The 24790-nt window shown below is 49.3% G+C and overlaps 1 protein-coding gene across 5 annotated transcripts in view; it reads left to right on the forward strand.

Annotated features, from left to right (window-relative positions):
- Window positions 1–24790, forward strand: part of rerea (arginine-glutamic acid dipeptide (RE) repeats a) — a 106654-nt gene that overhangs the window by 24060 nt on the left and 57804 nt on the right. For 3 of the 5 annotated variants that reach the window (XM_040192438.2, XM_078093062.1, XM_040192439.2), the window contains one exon: window positions 21815–22316. In XM_040192438.2, the coding sequence (XP_040048372.2) occupies window positions 21959–22316 (358 nt within the window). In that variant the 5' untranslated portion in view covers window positions 21815–21958. Of the gene's footprint in view, window positions 1–5699; window positions 6415–21814; window positions 22317–24790 lie in introns of those variants that run through there. The other 2 variants (XM_040192437.2, XM_040192440.2) reach the window with 1 other exon arrangement.

Consider the following 24790-nt stretch of genomic DNA (forward strand, 5'->3'; position numbering starts at 1 on the left):
TCCCATTCCCACAGTCTCCCCCATCTTGTTTGCTGTCTCTCACAGGCATACTCCCTTCATAGCGCGCACACGCGCAAACACACACACACACGCGTTCTACGCTAGATGCTTCATGCATTATGCAGAATATGTGCATCCAAACAAGCAATTTGCAGAGTTTCCAGCTCACCACTTCTGAGAAGTAATTCTCTGTGTGTCCACAACAGCGTAATGCGAAACACATTTCCATGCTCAGTTGATTCATACGTTCAAACAATAAAAAACAAAGAGTTGCGGGATCGCCATGTAATCAGGAATGACACCGAACATATAATTCTCAGATTTCAGCACATTATCTCCTCTCCAGAGACATTAAAGGGACAGTTCTTCTTCTTTTTTTTAATCACTAGAGGAAAAAAACGCATCTAATCTGGTTTGAATCTCATTAACTCAACGTATAGCGATAGTCGTAGGAAAGAAAATCTTGGAATTGAGAGACCTTTTGCTTTTACTGGGGCTTGTTTATTGCTTTGTTTGTGTATAGCAAGCTTGTAGATGTAGTGCCTTTGGGGACCTGCACTAGTGAGGCTAAGCTAATATATGATCTGGCTAATGAGCACGCTTCCTACCTATTCCCATTAATTTCCATTTTGTACCTTTTTTAAAAAACCCTAAATGAAGCCGTTAGCAGTTGCAAGACTGCTGCCAAGCTTTTTATCTACTCCCACAGTTGAGCGGTTGATTCTGAGCGCTTTTGGGGTCGGGAGGCCAAAGCACAGCTAAGTGGCTCCTCTTGACCCCAGCACTGATCTCCCAACTGTCTCCTCCGACGGCACACAGACCGATTTTACCCATTCGCTCACACAAAAACAGTCCAACATCATAAACATAACCTCCGCGTGTCTCTTTGAACGACGACGCACCATCTTCTCGCCGCACTGTGTGTTGACATGCCGACAGCACATTTGCCTCCTGAGATTACTTCTCTGCTGTAATTCAGGGCCAAATTGGAAAGAGAATGAATGCAAGCGACGCAAGATGGAAAAATTCAAGATGTGACAAATTAGCTTCAGTGACTGGAGACTTTCTCAACTATAATGGATGTGCTTATTCTAGTTATCACTATGTATCCGTAAACTAGATGGAAGGATCATTAGCGCACACGGAGGGGCAGCCGAGTGCGTCCGGGGCAAAGTAATTGATTTCAGAAAAAAAAACACTAGAGATCCAGCTTTGTGGCCCATACGGTGCATTTTAACACGCGCGTTGTGAATTATAGCGTAGGGAGCACCTCATTTTTTCATTTTGTTCACAAGCCTGCCCCCTCCCCACCCCCCCAACCCCTCCAACCCCCGTCCCATCCCCCTCTTTTTAGCTCAGCAACAGCAGAGAGCTGCGCCTCCCCCGCGTGTCCATGCGGTGGCAGTGTGCGGAGGTGAGACGGCCCGTGTGCTCCACTCGCCGAGACGAGTAACCGCACAGGAATCACACACCCCAACCGCCACTCTCTCTTTTGTCCTTTACACTTTCATGATCCCGAGCCCCGCTCCCTCCGCCGGCCGCCGCCGGTTTTCACCGCGCAGGGATAGAACTGCACTAACTGCATCCAGAGCCGAGCTTCAAACGCCGCTTGTTTATCTTAGCCGGGTTTTTGTTCACAAAAGGGAATTGCCTGAAATGTAAACTTCCTCTTTCTTCGCCGCAGCCTGCGCTCCTTTCTCTCTGCTGCCCTCTTGGAAACGAAGTCTCATTCCTCAGAGTCGGTCGCCGGTGCAGCCGTGGCCGGCTCAACTGCTCTTTTATTCCGATGAATGAGGCCCTGTTTAGCCCCGAGAATCAGACGGACACAGACGGTCCGTGTGGAAGCTGGAAGAAAGTCCGTGGGAAATCGGGGCCTTTAGGGAAACGCCATCTGAGTTATTACACATGTGCACTTGTTTTCACTTTCCATGCGTGTGACCCCATCAGCGTACGTGACTTAGGTTTTTTTTCTTCTTCTCTTTCTTCTGGTTCATGAGCATTTAACGCGCAAACCTTCTCTCCCCCCCCCCCCTCCAAGCTCTCTGTGAGCCGCGGTTGTTGACAAACCGTTGACAGTGTGAGCTTTTATTAAAAGCAGTGGTTTGCTGTTCAAAACAGGCTGCATCAAAGCCTGCAAATCAGCACTCAGGTTTTGCTGCACTGTCAATGCTGGGATTCATCTCACTTAACATGCGATCAGTCTGGCTGCCAGGTGGCATTTACCTCCATCTGGAATAAGGTGCACTTGTTTTCATATAATCCCAAAAGAAAACACAACAGCAAATGCAATAGTTTCACCAAATGGCAGCTGCACGCTGGTTTCACTCTCTTGAGTAGCTTGTGTAGCTTGGCAGAGAGATTCGACATATGCAGCCTACAAGTGTCTTGGTTTTCAGCGATGCTGCCAAATGAGACTGTGAATAGCTCTGTAAACGAGATAGCTGTGTGAGGCCGGAGCCGCGAGGGCCTAAGGTGAAATGCCTTTCCTCGGCTTCTTTGAGGAAAGATCACAAGTGCGTTAATGATCACAAATAAAGGCTTGCAGGTTAATCACTAGCTGCCTGTCTGGATCGTCTCCAGAGGACGTTGTGGTTTTCAGTTAGTCTTTTGTCACCACAACGGGGCTTTTTGCTTGCGTAGTGAAAAGTGCAACCTCTTTCCTTTTTTTTAAATTTTTTTTTTATGGTGTCTGTTGTTGTTTTTTAACTTGTTTCCTATTTTCAGTCTGAGAAATGTCACTGTGTTGAATTCTGATCTTCTTAGCTAACGCGGCGGTCCTCGAGTCTACACTTTAAATACCAGCGTAGTTAAGCATATTTAGTTGAGTCATTTCCTTGAGTTGCTTTGTTGGGTGATTGGAGAAGGTTGTTTTATTGCTTCCCTTTCTCTCAACCCCCTCCAAGCAAAGTCTGCGTTTTAATTAGTCGTGTAAGACCCTATTTTCCCTCTGGATTCCCCCCACTTGTAAAGTGCTCTCTTAAGAATCCATGAAGGCTAAAAAGGCCACTGAATGATTTGAAGTCAGCTTTTTATTTCTCTCTCTCTCCTTTGCTTGCCTGCCAGCAGAGGAGGGGCGGGGGGGCGGCTATCAGCACTTGCCGTCAGTATGAGGAGCAGTAACTTCAAGCAGCAGTCAGGGTCTTTGTTCATTATGGATTTAGAAGGTGTGATGAAGACAGAGTCGCTGCTTTGAAAGCCGCATCTGAAAAAGCGCTGTTTGCTGTTTTTAATTTGAGAAAAACTGCCCCCCCCCCCCCCCCCCCCCCCCCCCCGCTCTTCTTTTTTCCCCGCCGTCCTTTGTCTTATGTCTTGGCACCAGGGAAGTTCGCCTGTTACACCGTAGAGATTTAGTCATGTGTTAAAGTCGGGCTTCTGAAGAACCGCCATCGCCCCCCCCTCCTCCTCCTGGTGTACGAGTCTGTTTTCTTCTCCGGATCCCTTTTTTCCTTCAGCTCGTCTGCTCATCCCCGGCCAGCGCATTAAATGAAGTTACTAGATATGAGTGCTTAAGAGGCCGGGGCCCTCCGAGGCTCGCCAAGTCATCCGTGTCACTCTTTTCTGTTGTTTCAGCTACCGGCTCGCGAGCACTTTCTCTCCTTCTCTCCTTGTTTGCTGCCTCCGAGTGACTTGTGTGTCTCTCTCTCTCTGTGTGTGTGTGTGTGTGTGTGTGTGTGTGTGTGTGTGTGTGTGTGTTTCCTCCCTCCCTTCAGTGTGGAGAAATCCGGCTAAAGCAAACAGTGTTTGTCAGGCACAGCTTTTGTTGAGGATTCATTTTTAATGAGTGCAAGTGGCTACAGAATCCTATAACCCATAAATGGTCAGACCAGGGGGGGGGGGGGCACGTTGGCCTTTAAGTCTTTTTGTGAAGTAACACTTGGACTGTTTGATGTGGACAATGAAAGAAAATGATAGTTTGTGGCGTTTCTTTTCCCTACACTCTAGTTTTGTTGGCCATTACGAGGAGTTGTTTCCCTTGTTTTTAACGATCTGTGGGGTAAAAAATTGCTGTCGCAGAAATGCCACCCCCCCCCCCCCTCCACGATTCTCGGGCGGCGCGCGGCTCTGTTTGATTTCATTTCTTCGGAGTACATAAAGAGGCACCAAATAACCGTTGTGTCGGGATCGAAGGCACTGTGGCTGCAGGAGCGGGGGGGGGGGTGTATTGTGATAGGCCCCTTGAATGCTGAGCAGAATTGAATAGACACAGTCAGCTTCCCAGATACATGCCTCGGCCTGTAGAATGCCGAGTGCTTTGCTTGTAACTGCACCGGTTGTCTCCTTTCATTATCGGTTAATGGTGCCCAACTTGACGGAGCCATGTGATAAACAGAGGAGCTGTGAAATCCTGGAGGTGGAGTTCTCGTCTGCCTGATAATGGGATCTCATCTGCCGGGGTGGGGGGGGGGGGGCGAATTCAGAGAGGATTCACCGCACACTCACCCTTCTCACCCTTCAGTGCTGCCTCGGCCCCCCCCCCCCCAAAAAACAACAACTGTGTAGCACATCTTAGAATCCAGCATTGGAGCCCGATGTACCGCTGCAGTGCTTTACTTGTGATTGAGCGTGAGATTCAGGGGGAGGTTTGTCTCAGTCACCTCAACCAGAACCCTCTGGATGTTTGTGTAACCCAGGAAAGGGCTCAGACTGTGTGTAAATATCATAAACACTGACGTTGGGAAATGTATACACACGGCGATAAGGGAGGAGCTGTGGTGTAGGGTTACTGTGTGGAGGGGGAAGTAGGACTTGTCAGGGCCGTTGCCTCAGGAGCTTGAACCCCCCCCCCCCCCCCCTCCCCTTCAACCAAAACCCTGCTATTGAAACGAAGACGACCGACATGGTTTGTAGCACACTGAAAGACCCCCTGCCCACCGCCCTCGACTCAATTGCTATTGATCCTTGCTCTCTTGTCTCTCCTGCTGCTGGTGTTCAAGAACCCGACGCTCAAACAATTTACCAACGTAGATGTGTGAGTTCATTGGAGGCATTTAGATGAAGAGGAAACAAATGATTTATTTGTACTACAAAATGATTACAGACCGTAGAAAATTACCAGGACCGTATTGGATCCCCCCCCCCCCCCCCCCCAAATATTGCTAATGGACTATTCTCATTGTCATCCATGCCTTTTTTTTAATGGTTGGGGGTGACTAATTAATTCATTATTCCAAAATGCAAATGAGGTGCACAGAGCCAGATCAGCCTTCGGTAGCTTTCCCTCTTATGTATTTTCCCGCAGATGGGCACGGTTTTCCCAAATACATCAGCCGCCTTTATTTAAGAACATCATTTATTTGTGTATTAATCAATAACACGTGCCATCGCTGTATCAAGCGCGCACACACACACACACACACACACACACACACAAAGATAAAACGTGCTGTGTGCCATTAAGCCGCTATTAACAAGGCACTGCCACTACTAGGTGGCAGGGCTGCAGTGTTTCAGTCACATTCCCATAAGCGTCGCCATTGATCGGCTCATGGTGGCAGTAGGTCACACACACACACACACACACACACACACACACACACACACACACACACAGTAGCTACACGGCATCAATCACCCCCCCCTCCTCCCCATTGGCACCCTTTTGTCCCTGACGACTGTTTGAATCCAGTCCATGTTTTTGTTTCGCTCGTTTTTTCTTTCTAGATTTCTTTCTCTTTGCTGAGTGTGTCCACTTCTCCCTCAGTGGTGTCTGGATAAAGAAAGAGCAGGTCAGCCATGTGGATGCGTCTGTTCAACAGCTGAAGAGGAGGAGGAGGAGGCGGGACGGGAGGGGGCGACAGGGAGAGAGCGTGGAGAGTGTGTGTGTGTGTGTGTGTGCATAGGAAAGAGAGACAGGGAGAACGCGAGCGCGTGAGAGAGAGCGAGTGTGCGCGCGCGCGTGTGTGTGTGTGCGCGCGTGCGGGTAAAGGGAAGCGCAGCCTGTAAGCGGTGAACTCGCTGGCTCTTCTTTTTTTTTTCTTTCTTCCCAACAACTCACAGCGCGGTGTTACTTTTCATGTGGACGCTATCATCGACTGCAACAACAACGCGGCCAGAAGGAATACGAGATTTTCCGGAGACGGGAGGGGGCACCGGGGGGGGGACTACCGGTTAACGCTATTGTGCCTTCTTCGCTTGGAGATTTCCGACGCGAACGAACGCGGCAGACAAATCGGTAAAAGTGAAACCGTCTTTTGTTGAAGCAAGTGCTCGTGCGGGCGGTGTGTGTCCGTGCGCGCGCGTGTGTGTGGAGGGGGGTTTAACATATAGAGAGAAGAAGAAGAAGAAAACCCCGTGCGGGTCCCGGGTCATGGATTTGGAGCATGCTTAAGTTCCGCGTGTCAACTCGGGCGAGGATCGCGTTTTGAACTGGTTCGCAGAGGTCTCTGGGACTCCCAACAAGCACCAGACTGGCGGGTGAGTAGTTGCATAAAAAAGGGAAAAGATTGCAGGTCGTGGTTGGGGGGGAGAGGGGGGGGGGGCACAACGTGTGGCTGGTAAAGAAGCTGCTGGCACTGCGAGCTAAACGTGTGGTCCTCTTTGTTTATAGTCGGGTGGAAGTTGCCTGCGTTGTGTCAGAACTCTGCTCCATGTGGACGGTGGAGCAGAGAGGCAACCTCCGTGACCCGGGCGGCCTGGGACGGGGGGGGGGGGTAGAATAAAGTGGCGAACTCATTCAGAGCGTTGCTGCCCAGGACACTTCATCCAACGTGTAAACAGTCCCAACAGCCGGCTGTGCGAGTGTATTCGAGCAATCGAGCAATAGTTTGAGGAGGGGAAAAAAAGTTGATTTCTTTGTTGTCTCTCCACACGGATTTCCCCGAGTTTAAAAGCATTGGTGTGTGTAATACGTTAGTTATTGGACTGTACTAATAGAAATACGTCTAATGTTCTAGAGGAAAAGCTATGTTAGTGGGTCTTTGTGCGGGAGACCCGACTGAGGCAGCAAACTGTTGAAGGACCATCAAATTAACTTGACCCCCCCCCACACACACACACACACACACAGCCCTCCTTCAGGGCACCAGAGGCTATGAACTCTGGCCCAAGCACATGCTGCTCTCACTGTGGGAGGAGGGGGGGGGGATCTGTGCCTGTTGTTGAAAAGAGCAAGGGGGGCTTATGTGTGTGTGTGTGTGTGTGTGTGTGTGTGTGTGTGTTTATGAGTTGCAGTTTTGGATTTGAAAGCAGACTACAGTTATTTGTCTGAAAGGCAGATTATGTCATGTTTTCTAGTTATAGTAGAGGGGGGGGGGGGCTTGTTTACTTAAATGGCGTTCATGTTGACTCATTCACGTGACTGCAGTCAGAAGCTGAATCCACTGTTTATGTGGCCACATAAAGCTTCGGCCCCAAAACAAGATATCAATTTGTGGTCAGCGGGAAGCTGTGATTGCCACTGCATCTCCGCCATGTAAAAACGAACCCCTTCCTGAATACCCCCCCCCCTACCCTCCACCCCCGCTGCTGCATTTTCCACAGAGCTATAACGCAGACTCAGATGTTTCACTGCTAATTGTAAGGAGCTAATCTCCCCCATGCTCAGCTTCTTGTGCCATTTATTTTCCCCCCTTCCCCCCACACGCCCCCCTCCTAGCTGAGAATTGACCTCTAGCTTAATGATTCAGATGTGATTAATCCACTTGAGTTGGACAACACCGCATGCGGGGGCTCTACCGCTGCAGATAAGGGATGAACGTTGGAGCAAAAAAGGACCTTTGCTTTAAACGTTTTAGGCTCTTTTTTTTCATGTGAGCATGGTATATTTTTTTCGTCTTGAGGGACTAGTTAAAAAGTCAACAGTGCTTGTTTTTGTCTGTGCTCCTAGAACTCTTAACTAATGCTGAACTGTGAGCTGGAGCTGCCTAGGCGTGTGTGATGATTGATTCAGGTGTCACGCTTTGCTTTCCTGTCCTTTTATTGATGAGTTTCAGGAGGCGTCACTTGCAACGTGAGTTTTTTTGGCCTTAAATAAAGCTGGAGGAAACAACACAACGTTTGACATTCCTGTCATAAAGGCAAAAGGGCCGTCTGTGGTTGTTTCTAGCGTTTAGAGGGTACACATCTTTTTCTGTTACTTGGTTGTCACCGAATCAAGTGACAGGCCCGTCTCGTAAGCGGTTACTAGTGCAGAGTGACACAAGTATATTTCTGAAAACAGCTTGTCTTTCTAACCCTAGAACACATTCAGAAAAGGCCTCCGCCTCACTTCCCCGGAGGTTAGGGGATCCATTTAGTTCCACTGCTTGTGGAGTGTATGAAATAGGAAGTGGTCAGCCCTCTTAATGGAGTCGTCCACAGGAGCAGTGTGGGATTTGTTTGGGACGATAACACTGACGGTCTCACGGTGAGGCGGCTATCCGATGAGAAAACCTGGAGTCTTAATCTCAATCACGCGCTCTGGCATACCGGTGGCGGTATCATTTCACGTCATCTCTATTTGCTGTGCTTCGCGCCACCTTTTTGTAGGAAATTAAACCTGATGTGCAAATTTGATCCGAGTCCGCGGCGTGCGTTGTTGCGTCGCGTAAACCAAGGGAAGCGGTGGGAGTCGCCCGCTTTCACAAACACACACACAAGCCCCCAACGCGGACAAGGCGCCGAGAGCCGGTAAAACATTCAGCTCACACACAGCACGAGTGTCACCTCTGAGGAATCTGAGGGGCGATATCCGGGATGAAAGAGGTTGTTTCCCAGCATACAGAGAGAGAGAGAGAGCTGCTTCATAGAGTGAGACTGCAACGGCTGTCTAGCTGCTCGGAGGCGACTGCGTGTTTGACGGGGCATTGGAAAAACGTTATTTAACCTGCTCGCATGACGGTCCTCGCACCATGCTGCGCCTCTGCCCCCCCCCGTTTGCCCCTCCCCGTATCGGGATGATGGTGGCTATTTACTGGGAGAAAACCCCTCCCGAGGTATTCCGTTTGTTTGTTTTTCATCGGCGTGATGTAATGCATAAAGAATCAGGGAAATTGTAATTGATGCAGTGTTGGCGGGACTCTAATTGTCTTTCTAATGAGCAAGTCTGCTGTGGTCTTGATATCTTTTCCATTGGGGTAATGGTCTGAATGACTCAACTGTATCCATTGTAATTACAAAGAAATGACCCAATTGTTATTATAATACGCTGCATAAATGAAAACAGATGCAAGGTTTGACCCCTTAAAGCAAGATGTAAGCTGCTGATCAATTGAATTCAGGTAGATTACAACTCTAGCCTGTGTGAATGTGGCTCCGTTGCTTAATGTCTCACCGACATGAAAGGATTTTTCCTTTTTCTCAACAACAAAGAAAGGCAACAGCAGCCTTTTCCTGAAGCCAGATGTAAAATCCAGGAGAAGTCATGTCTGCCATACCATTGTTATTACCCTATCTATCTTATCCCACTACACCAAAGCAGGCTCAAGGGTTTGAGGATACATCTCCAGGTCTTGGTGAGTTTTCACATGGGTCTCATTTCTCAATAGAACAATGCATCTCCACTTCCTGACCTGCTGTGGCTGCAGATAGTGGTTTACCAGCGACGCCTCTACAGTATATCATATTATATTACAGATCGACACGCATGAAACCGTGGCGGCACTGCGAAGGAGGTGGTACCCTCTGGTGGGTGACTTCTGAAATAGGGAGTCATAATCTGGGTCCTTTGCTAGTTCATCCGAAATGCCATCTAATTTGTCGTGTTCACAGATGAAGGGGCCAACAAAAATCTAATTAACATAACCATGGGAACCAACAACGAGAGAGAAATTAGGATAATTGAAAATAGGCCCCGACTCAACCCCCCCCCCATCCCTGTCTGTACATCCTTAAAGCAGCTGAGCCCATCGGAGGGCACTTTCGCACATGTTAAGTGGTGGGGACATCTGGCCTCGTTAATTCAGTGCATGGTAAAGTGGAATGGCGGCTCCCCGCAGCGCCGTCGGGGGCAGTCTGCGTGTCCTCGTCCCCCCCTGTTGAGCTGGACGGTCAACGCCAGCTCTGGGACTTCCAAGAGACATTTTTGGGGCTTGAAGAACGCCGGCGGTAGTAGTGTCGATGTCGCCTTAAACCTTGCTTTATGTTTGGATGTTTTTAATGGTTTTATTTGAAACACTTTGAATTGCCTTGTTGTTGAAATGTGCCATACAGATAAAATTGCCTCAACCTTAAACAGTCACCTACACAGGTGCAGCTTATCACCACACCCATCTACCCCCCCCCCCCCACACCATATAATGATGTCAGTAGCATGTGTCCATTAGGTGTACCTGTAGTGATGAGTGCGCTGTCAGAGTCAATATTGCAGTATCCACCTTAGAGCGCTGCAATGGCCACAGAGAAGCGCTCGTGCTGCGCTCTCATTTCCTATTTTAGCAAGTAAACATTTAATGTGTTTAAATGTATCACAGCTTTATTTATGCATAGAATCTGCTGGTAAGTCTGAATTATACATTAGCCAATGAATAATGCATCACTGGCATTCCTTAATGATTACTTGCCAGGCAGCGAATGGTAATATTTGCTGATAAATTTACCCATTGATCTTGCTTGTGTTTAACCAGGATTATATTTGCGATGTTGTGGAGGTTTTTTTTTTCTTTTCTTTTTTGTCTGGGATGTGACCAAAAGCCAGCTAATTGTCAGTTTTATTTTAATAAGATGTCTTTTAGAAATGACAACTGAGCCCCAAGGAGTTGAAGCCCACAGGACACAGTCTGAATCCTCCGAGCACATACTGCTGAGTACTTGTACCTCTCAATGCGGCCTTGCGTCTTCCATCCCACAAAGATTGGTGTGTTTACACAAGGCTTTCTTCGCGGCTGCTTTTAGGATGAGTTATTTATCCGCAGACCTTGACAGATCAATGTCCAATTACAGTTTTGTCTTTGTGGGCTTGTACCCATTACTCTGCAGAGCGTGTTTGTCTGAAGTACAGAGTCTAGACCATGTCTGGTGAGATGGTGATTTCGCCCGTATTCGGAAAAAGGTTGTCTTTGGAAACCTCGTCCTTATTCACGCTGGTCTTAACATCCGCACCGAGTCCGATTATTGGCACATTATCCGCATAATGCTGCGAGTAGCTTTGGCTAAGCCTTGAAGCGCAGCCCGTTATTGAGCAGATATATTGCTTGTCCACACAATGAGAAAATATTGACTTGTTGTCACTCATTCATTTGATTAGTTGTGCGGGTGATTCTGCTTTTCATTTGTCACCCTGGCAACGCAAATGGGAAAAAAACAGCAACAGCCTCTTTCTATCCAGTAATGAAGCACTGGAGCAGTGCAGACTATCACATCTGGAAAACCTCTCTCTAAGCACAAATGAATGTCTTTATCACTCCTGTCGTATCATTGGCACTTGTCAGCCCGGCTAGTATCCACCAGAAAGCCTACATTTGACAGCTTTCTCGCTGCAGAATTTGCAGCTGCGTGGGAGGGATGTACTCCAACAATTCCCCTTTTGATTTTTACAGCTTAGTTGTGTGAGATTTATCCGCAGTTACAGTGTTGGCGAGATACTCCATTTTCTTTTGTCTGTAGAACGAGCAGCTTAAAGCAGCCCGCCGCTGTGTGTGTGGGCCCGGTCACAGAGAGTGCACCTTGCGTTTAACCCAACAGGACCCATCAGCGGCCTCGTTCTTCCAAAAAGTAATGAGGTAGACTGTACGGACGGCCCCGGGCTGCATGTCGGGGGATGATCTCTCTGAACCGGCAAATCATTTCTGTTTTTTGAATGCTAAAAAGACAGGCGGATGATTATCCTTGATGTGTGTCAGTGCTTTAAGTCCACTAGCTTTAATTCACAGAATGTTCTAATGGGCTTGATTGTTGAGCAGAGGCAGTGGGTGAGAGGCTCGGGCTCGGGTGGTGGGGGGGTATAATTGTTTCTTTTGCTGGCGATTCTCTCTGGAAGGGATGACTGCACAATCCAGATATGTCAACCAGAGGAAACTAAAAGGCAATAGGCTGATAACCTTGTCCGATCAACCTCTTTGCGGATTCAATTTGGCAGCGGTTGCTTTACCAAGCCGTATCTGCGTGTAAATCATATGTGAGAAAATCTTGGGGAAATCATTAGCTGTGACGGCACGCCGACGCAACACAGAGACGGAGAGCTGAAGACAACAGATGCTCAAAGGGTTTGATTCTGATTATTAAAGCGTAACACTTATGTGGTGCAGGAGAGCATCGCATTGCATTCATGGAAGACAATGATGCAGCCGTTTGTTCTCCAGACGCATTCGCAGTGTTCATTTCATATATGTTTTTCATTTGCTTGAGCCTGGTGTCGTTTGTGGAAAAAACAAAACAGAATCGGGTTGCTTGTTTGTCCGCACTAGACGGCTCGTAATGTTTATCAGGCTGAGGCCGAGCACACTTCCAACCTCTTACCTTCCATAAAGAACAACTCCGCTCAGCCCTGTTCCGCTCAAGGAGAAAGGTTGCTACGACAAAGAGAGCCGACTCTATTGGCCAGATAGAGATCAGCCGAAGGCCCATCAGGAAACGGTCTGCAGTTGGCAAACACACGTGTTTTTTCGGGGCGAGTGTTTGAGTCTGTGTCGGGGCAAGACTGGACATCTGTCTGCTAGTGATCTATAACGCCCACAATCCCTCCCACAGACTGTCGGCTTTGGCACCCTAGCAGTGCACCGGTTGCTGTGGTGCACCCAGACACCCACAACAGTGGCTTATCTCTGGCGCATAACAGTACCCGGGCCTAACAAAGGGGACGGAAAGCAATAGGACACGCGGCAACAAAGGACCTTTTTAGAGCGCCGGGCCGTCAAAACTCCACTTTAAAATGGGGACCTTTTGTTCTGAGGTGGTTGGAGAGGACATCATAGCGAGGTAGCAGCACATCTTTTTTATCCACAAACACACTCGCTCCCACTCACTCAGTCAGGCTGTCAGTGAAGGAGATCCTCGGCCAGATAGGGCTTCAAAGAAAGGTATTCCTCTGAGACGGTTGTTAAGGAGGATATAGTCCTGCCATGCGCTGATTAAAGGGATACTTGTAGATAATCCTTTAGAGAGAAAAATAGCTCTCTATTGAGGCAGCGGTGGAGTGGGATGAGGGGGAGTACAAAAGCCCAGATTTAGATTTATTTAGCGGTTTTCACCTTGGTGTGATTGGCAACTCTGTTAAGATAAATATTTAATGACGGGCGGGCTGAAATAGAGCCGTTACTGACTGCTGCTGAGAAATGGCGCTCCTATTTAGAGCCCGTACTGTTCGGTAAAGTGGCAGCGTTGGTGGACAGCCCAAGGTTATTAGTGCGGTACGAGAAGTGTGTGTGTTTGCGTGTGTGTCCGTGGGTCGCTGCAGGTTTCTCCCTCCTTTCTTACTGCAGTGGAATCAAGTACAGAAACGCGCAGTGTTTGCGGTCGGGTTCTCACTGGTGAACTCTCGATGGACCGCGCGCCTCCTGAACAGCGCCAATGCAAGACAGCGATACCATTGAGGCGCACTTCAGTTGAACTGTTTCTTCAAGCAAAACAGCTGTATGTTTTGCCCTTTTACTACCTTAGTTTGTCTTTGTTTCATTTCACATTCTCCCTGCCCCCCCAGGTTCTTGTTCGATGTCATGCAAAATTGATGGCGAAGGCATGCATAAATGCTCCCCGCAATGACGTTAGCACGGTGTAAAGATCGAAATACCTCGATTTTTTTTCCCCCACGCAAAACGTGTATTTTCAAATGAATACCAGCCTTGCTTTTAGATTTCTGGCTTGGATTATTAAGTGCGGCCATGTTGGGATTTGAATGCTACCGCACTCATTTAAACAGTGATATTGGCTCCGCTTGGCTCATCCTGTTTACTCATTACATGATCGCTACGGCGAAAGCAATTACTTTCAGCTTTCAAGCACCTTCCTTTTGGTCGCAGCGCGACTCTCATGTCACCCGAGCTGCCGATGCCCCGTGGCCACCGATTGGTCCAGCGAGTGGCGGGCATTAAAATATTGCCTCTTTGTGTAGGAAATAGGCGGGTAAACAAGGCAGAGTCCTTGAAGCACTTCCCATGGCTACTATTGCATTACCCAATGCCTTTCCGTGTCTCATCTGCGCACATGAGTGCCAAGATCAATGGAGCTCTTAGTGCAGAGCTAATTTGATCAGGACTGGCTTTGCTGCTGATCAGAGATTCTGTTTTTTTGTACGTGAAACAAAAACTCAATCAAGTCGAGCACATGTCCAATACCCCTACCGTCCGTATTTTAAGCCGCCAATTATGAAGCGTTTGATATTCATTATTGAGCCGTTGAGCCGGCCTGTTGGGAAGAGGTGTGGAGATGGATGTAGTGAACCACTGCGTAAAGTGATCCGGCCAGCTTTGCTGAGTGTAGCAAGAATATGCTGCTTTTCTCCTGCCGAGCGACTGGCATCATAAATAAGCTACGAGCTGTTTTTTATTTAAGAGGGATGAGGTGTCTCCTGCTTTGACGGTGACCAGAGAGAAAAGGGTTGAAGGGCATATTGACCCGTCTTGTTCTGGAAAGCGAAAAGCAGAGGCTCCAGTGCCCCTTGTTCCCCATTAATTATTGTTTGATGCTAATAAAGGAGGGGGGGATGGGGCATGTTATGAAACATAATTATTCATTGCAGCATTTCCCCCTTTGACAAGCCCGCCCCCCTCCTCCCCACTCCCTCCCTCCCTCCCTCCCCTTGTGCTTAGCGAGGAGGCTGTCAGTTGAGCACAGCAGGCAAAGATGTCCCCTCAGCCTTTTAAGGGGGGGTGGTGAAAGGGGGGGGGGGGGGGGGGGGGGGGCAGAAGGGAGCAGGGTGAAGGGCGCCATTTGCCCGAGTGATATATGAGGAGAGACAGCAATATATGTAAGGAGCTGCTGGAAGAACGATAGAAGGTCAAGGCACATTACACTCCAGCCATTTATTGGCCGTACACATAGTCTGACCTGCACGGCAAATACATTTGGTCAGCAGCATCTTTTTTGGTTTTGTTGATATACGTTTGTGTGTTCTTGTAAATGTGCGTGTCAATGGCTTACACTTTGTAGATTGACGTGTGTGTGTGTGTGTGCGCACACTTCTATGAATGCTGCACTGTAGTGAATATGCTCTCGGTGGCTTTTTATAAGCTTGCAGATGCAGTGGGAAGCTATTTTAACCCGGCTGTAGCTCCTCAGAGGTGTCCACTCGGCGACCGCGATGGCAGAAGCACCACTGGAGGCTGATCTCCTATGCATGAGCGCAGCATATGTCACCCTATCCCAACGCCAGCGCGGGATTAGTCCACAGTGTTGTCTCATAACGTTGTGGTGAGTGAGCGCAGGGCAAACGGTGATTCCAGCAGTAGATATTCCTCCTGGTTTTCAGTCACCGGGCCTCTGCTACTGGCACAGTCAGACCTGAGTTTCATGAGTATTTTCATGAGTACTTCCATTGTCGTTAATCACAATGGCCCAGCGGCGAGAGGAGAAGTCGGTGAGACTGCCACGGTCACAGCCTAACATTAACATTCCCAGAATATCTGAGGCTTATTCGCAGCAACTCAGCCGCTCAGCCGGCTGCATTCACCTTCAGTTTAAAAAAAGTCCACAGGCCAGCAGTCAGTGTTGTGTTGGCTGGTGTTTTTTTTTTTTAAAGGTTTTCTGGGGAGTTTTTTTCACCTTTCCTTGACAGAGGACAGCGTACAAATGGAGGGAAGGGGGTGGAGGGGTAGGATATACACCAAAGGTCCGAAGGCCAGAATTGAAACCAGGACACTTGCAGTTAAATGGCAGGCGCTGTGACCACTTGGCTACCAAAGGCACTCCACGGTTTTTAATGTGGCATCGTTTTTGCACAGCGAGGGATGCAATGTGCGATCTAATATATTGCAGTTGCTAGGTGTTTGGGAGGATTAAAAAAGAATGCAGCTTGTGTTTGCTTTGCAAACATTGCACACTATCAGTCGGGAAACAAGTCTCCCATTTCACACATGAACAGTCAGAGTTGATCTGTGGATCAGTGCAGTACACTGTGTAATATCCAACTCCTATTCCCATAGTTTCCCCTTAAATAACATTGTTTCCCCCCTGCTAAGGCTTTTATATATATGGTGTGTGTTTATTTTGGATAATTCTCAGGTTAAGACTTAGTATTCGCCCGTGGGGCCTGGTAGTAAACCCCGCGACGCTGACTGCTTCAGACTCTTTTGAATGAATGGTGTGTATTTGCAACTCGTGTGTGTGTGTGTGTGGCCTGTGTGTGTTTGTCTGTGGCAGGGCGCATTAAATGCCACTGCTGTAAGCGGCCCAGTCCCAGCTGCTGCATGTTTTATGAGCTGTCCTCAGAGGGTATGGAGCTCTGAGCTCAGATCCCGGTGGTTCCAGCAGTGTTTCCATCACTCCTGGCCACTTCCGCCGAGATTTAGTTTCTCTCTTCTTGACGAGGGAGAGGAAATGCATCCAGTATAAGGAGCACAGCCCCGTCTGCGTGGAAGCCCCATAGAGCCGTGATTCATATTATTCTCCCATGCGCAATGCAGAGGGTGCTTCCCCCTCCGCCTGGATCACTGGCCTACACGACTGAGATGGTGGATGACAAGGCCAAGACCCCCCACCACTGGCTGCTTGCTGAAGCCGCCCCTTTTTCCCTTTGAACAAACACATTTGCAACAGAAGAACGTTTGCCGACGCTGTCTGTTTACAGCACATTGACCCGTGACTGACTCCTGGCTCGCGGTCAGAGACGACGCTGAAATGATAAAACGGAGGCTAACAAACCTAAAGGGGGGCGTTGTGCGTAAAATCCTTTGTTGTGTTCGTTTGTAATCTTGCGGCACTTGGGTCGTGTGGCGGTCGGTAGTCAGCGGAGAGGCGTTTGCATATGAAATAATCACCCTTCCTAATTAGTTTTAATACCATCCTGTGGTATCTAGAGTTGGAGGTGTTTTTTTGGCTTGGATCATCATATATAAGACGTTGAATAGAGGGATGCCCCCCCCACCTCCTTCCCACCTCCCCCCGCGACCATCTGCTCGGAAAGAGAGCGGCGTTTGCGGGTTGTAGCTTAATAATTTAGCTGGCGAAATTGGTTTTGTGTACTGACCTAATGGCTTTGTTTTTCGGAGCGGTTTCTGCAAGACATCCTTCACTGCGCCGACAGTCTGAAACCTCAGAGCCGTCACTATCTGTCACTCTGATCTATTCATGTTAGTTTTTTCCTCCGTGCTGGCACATCGCACCGTGTGGCATGCTGATTACAGTAGCTGCAGGATGTAGGGCAACCGTATGAATACATTTCCTTCTCACCCACGCTCATTTAGACAACCAGTCGGAGTTGAGCTGATGGGTACGATCGTTAAACTGATGGGCAGATCTTAAGGGGGAGGGGGGGGGGGGTTGATTGCTGGATATCGGTGCAAGTGGTGCATGATTGAGTGCTGAGGTATTAAATTCTCAAGAGTCCTTTCATTCCAGCCGACGACAAAATCAGTGTTGTCTCTTTTCCGACATGAAAACGTCATGTGCCCCCCCCTCCGCCCCGCGATATATTTTTACGTGCAAGTCAGGCCTGGATGTGTCCCCAGTGCATATTTATACCCCTGCTGACCTCAGTTTTACCTTTGGGTACATTTCCATTACAACGGCATATTCACCCAAAAATTGAATTGTGTAAAAGACACAAGAAATCCTTTTAAATCAGGCACTTTATTCACACAACAGACCAATCTTTGGGGTAAACTCAATCAAGAGACGCATTCATGATAGCGCTGCCTGCCCGCCACATACCTCGCATTCCCCCGCTTCTCTTATCAATGACACACTGGGAGAGGTCCATTACTGGCCTGCTCACAATTATATTTCTCAAGAGTGCCTCATGCCGAGGAAAGGGGATGGGCGACAATGGACAAGCGAGGCATTTCCCCCAGGAGCCGCGTCTAAACGCGGCGCCCGGCGGAGCGGCCCGGCTCGGGCCGCGTCGGGAAGTAGCCGCCTATCAGGCTGCGAGAGCGAAGGCCGCTCGCAGACCCTGTGGATAATGGACATCTCGGGTTGTGGAGCCGCCCCCTCAGGGCCATTTGGAGCTCTTGCAGAGTACAAATGGAGAGACTGGCTCTCGCAGTCTGATCCTGTCTGTGGGTGAGCGTACCTGTGGACTGTTGGAAAGAGAGAGCTTGTTTGTATTGGTGAAGAAAAACCATCCATTCCGTCGCCATCCCCGAGGATCCTTTAAATCCCCTTAATGTTTTTAGACAGTGTAGTTTAATGCTGCACACGGTGTCATTTTGCCCGAGAATGCGTTCCTGTGCAGCGGCGCTTTGCCTTTTGCCATCGGAGTCTCGATGCGGCCTTAAATGTTGGAAAGCCCCCAAGCTATCTTTCTCCAGCACGGCTTTTACCTACTAAACTAACCCCGGATGCCGACTAGAAACGGGGCCTTTGTGAGCACAGTTTGAGCAGAGGGAAGAAAGGGGGGGAAAAAAGAGAAAAAGGATGTGGTTACTCATCTGTGAATTGAAAAAAAAAACAAGTGGAGCAGACAAGTGTCTTTACCCTGCCGATGTGAGCTAAAACAGAGAGGGCCTCTGAGAATAAGGGAAGCCATGATTGCAGCAGGTAACACAAAGCAGGCAGCGCAAGGCGACCACAGAGAATCCCTCATGAAGTGGCCTACCCCTCGCCTCCAGCTGAGCCTTTCATTGTGCTGTTGTTTCTAGGGGGGGGCTTGAATGGCAGCTTAGATTAGATCGCACTGAGTAATGGATTGGAGCTGACGAGAACCTGCTGCAACATCGCCACAGCTCGGATCCGTCCAGTGCTCTGGATCATGCTGGTTTATTCGGATCAACTTGAGTCGCCCTCATTGTTAATAACGCTGTGTATATTCATGCGAACATTGTTCTCCTCTAATCTGTATTCATGCGAGTATTTCATTCAATCCCTTCGCAAAGCCGGCCCGAAATCCTTGCCAATCACATTTTGTTACTTCAATTCTCCAATTGAATACCCCGTGAATGACTTTTTCCATCTGTCACCCGAAACGGAGCGGATGACTTCGCTGGTTGTATTGTGTTTATTTTCAATTTTTCATTGAAACGTAGAAAAATTCCGTTTTTATCAAATTCTCTGTACATAAAAAGTCCTCCCTTTGCAAATTTGCAATCCCAAGATATTCAATTAAAAAAATCTGGTGGAATGAAAAAGAAACCGCACAGCTGTAAAGCTACTCAAGCAAAGCGTGTTAATTTGGATGTTTATCCACGAGGCGGGTTTTAAAATAAAACCACGCAGACCGAGCGTGGATTTGGGTAAATGTGAGCGCAATTGGGATGGATGAAACATTTTTGTTTCATACGGCTGTTTGTAGGCGGAAGGGAGCAAGAAGAAGAAGAAAAGAGCTGTTGAGTAACAGAAACCTGCTGTGTGGCCACTGTTGTGTATGATGTGTTAATCGAGGCACAAGCGGTGTGGTTTTTCAGTCCAGAGGTCTCATTTATACGGCCTCGGAAAAAAAAAGAGATGTATTTTAGCCGGCCGCTAGTCCTCGACTCCGCTGCAGTAATGTAAATGGTGGATTAGGTGACGCTGGCTTGGACGCCCCTCCACTGCCTCCTCCTCCTTCTCTTTTCCATTAGGACAGCTGGTATCTTTCAAAGGGTCCCGGCCCAGTGATTGATGTGTAATAGCTGCAAGCCTCACCTGCCCCCCCATTCGCCGCGTTATTCATCGGCCAGGCAGGCGGCGCTGCCTTCTACCGAGCACTTTGTTTTCCCGGGCCGTGGGTGGAGAGGCGTCCCCCTCGCTGTGCCTCTCCGTCTCCCTTTTCTCTTTCTCTCCTCCGTGTCAGCCATCAATACGTTATGACTTTTCATCGCCGCCGTGTTACTACTTCACACTGAATCACTCCTCTTTTCCCTCGCTCAATTCGTTCCGCTTCAAATTGCTCATTTATCTGCGTCCCACTGCAGCTACGTGCTCGCAGCAAATGTAACCACGGACACATTGTTCTTTTGACTGGTAAAAGTTTGAACACAATTACGAGCGAGCGCATGTTTGCGTGGGGAAATATTTTACGAATAAATGCAATTATGTTAACGTCATCAAGGTAATTGGAGACCCAGAGTTTGGAACGAGGCGGTTGTGTGTAAAGCGTAACCAGATGCAAACTAATAGCACCGAGATTGTTAAGACACTTACACGGGCTTATGGCGGCCCACGACATCAAAGGAGAATGGGCCGGCCCGCCATTTGCAACAGTTCAGGCTCCTCGTCGCTCTCGGTGGAAAGGCCTTATGTTACTGATTAGAGGAGAGTAGTGCTGCTCAGCTCACACACACATCGCCACTTAGAGCTGTGCAATCCAACGGTACCTTCATCAATGTTTGCGTGCTCCTCACACCTCTGCCACGTACCGCTGGACACGGGCACAGGAGGTGGCACCGTATGTCTTTCGGCACTCCATGTTGGCCGCTTCAACTTCCCCCGACGACCTCGCTTCCTGTGCCCGCGCTAATGTGTTCCCTGTGTGTGTGTGTGTGTGTGTGTGTGTGTGCGTGCCGGCAGCCCAGTGGTCGCCGTGGTAACTCATCATTAGGTGATTAATGGGGCTGTGACGAGGCTGCGGTTTAATCAGGCCCGGTGTTTGTGTAGAAGCCGACGACAAGAGCATCTGCCCTGTCAGTTGGTGTCTGCTCATGAGATGACAGCACCCGCTGCTGAGGAGCGCCGCTGTCAAACACGCTGCAGTGTGTGTGTGTGTGTGTGTGTGTGTGTGTGTGTGTGTGCGCTTCACACTCTCCCGCCCTTACAACAAATGCACTTCCACCCGAAGCCGAGTGTGCTTTACCTGGCTCAATCTTTACCCTTGCCTAATTTGTCCCCCTGCCCCCCCCCTGCTATCACCACCATGGTAACGCCGGTGCTGATTGCTTGTTCTGATCCCTCGGGGGGCCGTAATAACTATTTCCAGTTAATTTGTTGCAGTGGGGGTGGAGGGGTAAACACTGGCAGCAAATGAGAAGCCTCCTTTGTAGGGGCAGCGTGGTGCAGACAGCGTGCTGCTTCAGCTTTGCCCACTTAACTGTTTATGGAGGATTTCATTATGGCATGACAAAGTGGTGGCTGAGTTCATTTTATTTTGAGTGAACAACAGTAGAAAATGGCAGCGGCACGTCAAACGAGCGGCTGAGCCTCTCTTCTCTCCCTTTCCGCACCCGCTGGATTGCTGTGTTTGTCCCTCCAGAGCCGTCGCATCACATTAACACAGCGGCGTCTGTCGGACAGGGCAGAGGTGGGGTGTTGTCCAGTGAGCCAGAGTACACACACACACAGATGAGTAAAATTCAGCCTGGTGTCATCACAGATGGTCTGTAGAGAAGAAAGCCAGTTGTCTGTCTTTGAGTTGTACGCTGCGTCTCTCTCGTGGCATCGTCAGCGACCAGCAGCGTCTGCCCCCTCGACACGTCACCTCTGAGGAATTCCATTGGCCGCCTGCCTCGTCCTCAATGCAGCACCGCTTCTTCATGCGTATTCAGTTACGACTCCCCTTAAGCTTATTGTGTCACAAACACTGCATGTTGTCATCCTGCTTCTCTTTTTCCCTTTTAATAACTCTGTTTTACTGCCTTTCTGAACAAATGAAAATATCCTTTAGAGGTTCGACGCTTTGATGGAGCTGCTCAGTGCTCTCTAGAGTATACATGATTGTGGAGGGGAGTGCCAACAATTACTGTGCTGTTGAGAAGAGTCAGCACAGCTGCCTGATCTCTAGGAACTGATCATGTTTTTCTCCCCCACTCAAAACCATTTTGCTCAGGAAAGTGTTGCTTCCTATCGATAAGGATGAAATAAGTTATGCTAATTGTCCCTTTTCTTTTGTCCACAGCTTTTCTGAAACACTGGGGTTGTTGGTGTGGCCAAATTTTCCCTGGATTTGACTGGTAAATTCAGAAGACTGAAGCCCAGGCTCACAGTCTACCTTTCACGGAGGCCCAGCCGTGAGAGGACTGAGGAAGGCACGTGGCGGATCATGACGGCCGACAAAGAGAAGGAGCGGGAGAAAGAGCGGGACAGGGACAGAGACAGGGATCGGGACAAGAGAGAGTCCGGTAAGTCCCGCCGGCAGGACGGCGACCGCGAGAGCGAGAGCTCCAGGCCCCGGCGCAGCTGTACGTTGGAGGGCGGGGCCAAGAACTATGCAGAGAGCGAACACAGCGAGGACGAGGACAACGACAACGGGAGCACAGGCGGAGGGAGCGGCACGGCCGAGGAGGGCGGCAAGAAGGGCAAGAAGAAGACGCCGAAGAAGAAGTCGCGCTACGAGCGCACGGAGAACGGCGAGATCACGTCCTTCATCACAGAAGACGACGTTGTTTACAGACCAGGAGGTGAGTCCTGAACGCGGCGAACCCGAGCGTGAGCGCGAGTGAACGCGAGTCGATCCCCATTCATCAATTTCCTCAGCTGACTGATATTTAAGAACCATCTTCTTAACATCATTCTCAATAAGCCGTTGAGACCCATTCTAAACGAACCAAAGATAAATGCCGCGGCCCTTTTTTAAAGAAGCGGTCGTCTCTGTTGCAATACGCTGCAGGCGGATCGCAAATTCACCAGAGTAGCAACTCTCTTAACAGCAGAAGCACTTCCTCGGGCCAATACGTCATGCAATCAATTCCAAGTTGACCCACTCGCTGCTTTGTCTTGGCCTAAGTCAATAAAACACAAAGTGGTGCTTCAGTAGATGATGTGATAGTGACGACAGCCACGATAATGATTTCATCCCAACACCATCCGACTCACTGAAAACACGCAGTCTCCTCTGGGGCCAAAAAGGTGCTCTGGTTTCCTGCAGAGAGGTTTGAGCTGCGCTACAGTGTTTTTATTACGTCTGATGCAAAAGGCTAAAAGGGGAACCGACCTTTTCTGCAGCTGTAAACATGGCCTCTCTTTCACCTACTGTTTAGAAATGTGTTTTATTAGAGAGGGCGGGGGGATGTCAACACTCACTATCAGAAGGAAGCCAGACTAGCTAGACGTGCGTGTGCGTGTGCGTGTGTGTGTGTATGTTATCCGCCCAAGAACTGAATCATTGCAGCCGTGCGTTTTGGTTTATCCAGCAGATGACAAAAGGTCAAGTAGTGTACGGATGGAAGGAAATTACCAGCCGCGTGTCGTTGTGTTGTTACAGTCTTCTCCGTCTACCTGCCTATGAATACATCCGCGCTAAACACTCAAATACTAAAGAGACAACTTGAAGTAGGGGCAGTGGAACGCGCCGGACCTCCTCCCCCCGCCCTTCACTTACCGTCTAGCTTTCTTATCTTGTTGGCTAAATGATCTCTGTCTGCACTGGTACCAGTAGAAGTTGTCTAGCGAGCAGTAACCCGGGTCTCTCTGCTCCTCTAACTCTCTGCAACAGACTCCGTTCAAGCACTTTTTTTTTTGTGCGCTGCATTTCATGTTTAATAGAGAGAGCACCAGCGCTTTGTCTCATACTTAACCATGCGGATAGGGGGAGGGGGGGGGGGGGCGAGTGGGGGAGGAGGGCGGAGGCGAGTGGGGGAGGTGGGAGGAGACAGAAGCAGTCAGTCACATCGATGAAACATTCAAAAGGCACATAAACAAAGTCGACCGTCTCAGTGGATTAGCCCCGACGAATATTTATATTTCCACATCCGAGTGCACAGCACAGCCAGTGTCGGGGTGATGGGGAATATTTATGTTTCCTGTCCTCTCCCTCAATTAGTCTGACAGGTCTGGAACAGAGCGGCTCGAGAGTCACAACCTGCTCCCTCCAGCGAGGCGGCGGCTGCTGTTGGTTTGGTTTCAGATTGGGGATGAGCCCGGGTTATGTAGCTGGTGGCCCCCGGCACCAGTTCGCTAGTTTGTAATTTACCTCCCATTGTCAAAGTAGAAGATCCTCCACCTCAGCAACTGACCTCCTGCTGTCTCCTCTGCCCATTGTTCAAGTGATAAGCCCTGTGTGTGTGTGTGTGTTTTTCCTCCTCCTGCTTGGTCATTGGTAGCAGCCTTCTTGCAATCAGATTTGATGCGTGCAGCTTAGGCAGGCACAAAGCCTGCCATGGATTATGCTTTACTAAATGTTAAATCCTTTTATAGCCGTCTAGTGACACACAATATGTAAAACTAACCACCCCTGGAGAGGGATTTGCTCCGCCCCAGACATGTGGAGGGGGAAGAACCCGTTGATGGTAAGCGGTGCAGAATCGGAGAGAACTTTTGACGCGGGGAGCTTTAGAAGCATACAGGCCTGTGTCATCATACAATACATAATTGGTAAGCTGGTATTGAAACCGTCAGCAGCCACCTTCCAATCTCCCTGCTCAGCCTCTCCATCCCTCGGAGATGGGTTCGCGTGGCTTAGATCGATTGGAAGGGTGTGCAATTGGCCGGTAGCTTGCCCCGCGGCTAACTGTAGCTCTTCCACTGCTTAAAAAAGGGTTGCAGGAGTGTGGCCGGGGGACTTTGTCCTGGGCCGTCGGCGTAGTCGGCTGCCGGGGTGAGCGGCCTGGCGCGGTGCGAAACAGACACGCCGAATCGATCCGTGTCCTGTGGCTGAGCTCTCACCTTTTCCCGAGACCCGGCCGGACGCCTCCAGAGCCGGTTCTCCTCCACACTCGTCCACCAGCCCCCACCACCAGATTACAGATCCCCCCCTCTGGAGATTATGCACACTGCCATAGGGGGGGATCAATAGCAGACACCCTAGAAGCACACAAAACGTGTCGGGGAAGCACACATGCTTGGGACCCTGTTAACCAGTATTTCTGTACTGATACACAGGCACACACCAGCACGCATCCCAGTGCGGCTTTTTTTTTTTACAGCCATAGACCTC

The sequence above is a fragment of the Gasterosteus aculeatus genome, chromosome 2 (genome assembly GCF_964276395.1).
Source record: "Gasterosteus aculeatus chromosome 2, fGasAcu3.hap1.1, whole genome shotgun sequence".
NCBI classification, from domain to species: domain Eukaryota; kingdom Metazoa; phylum Chordata; class Actinopteri; order Perciformes; family Gasterosteidae; genus Gasterosteus; species Gasterosteus aculeatus.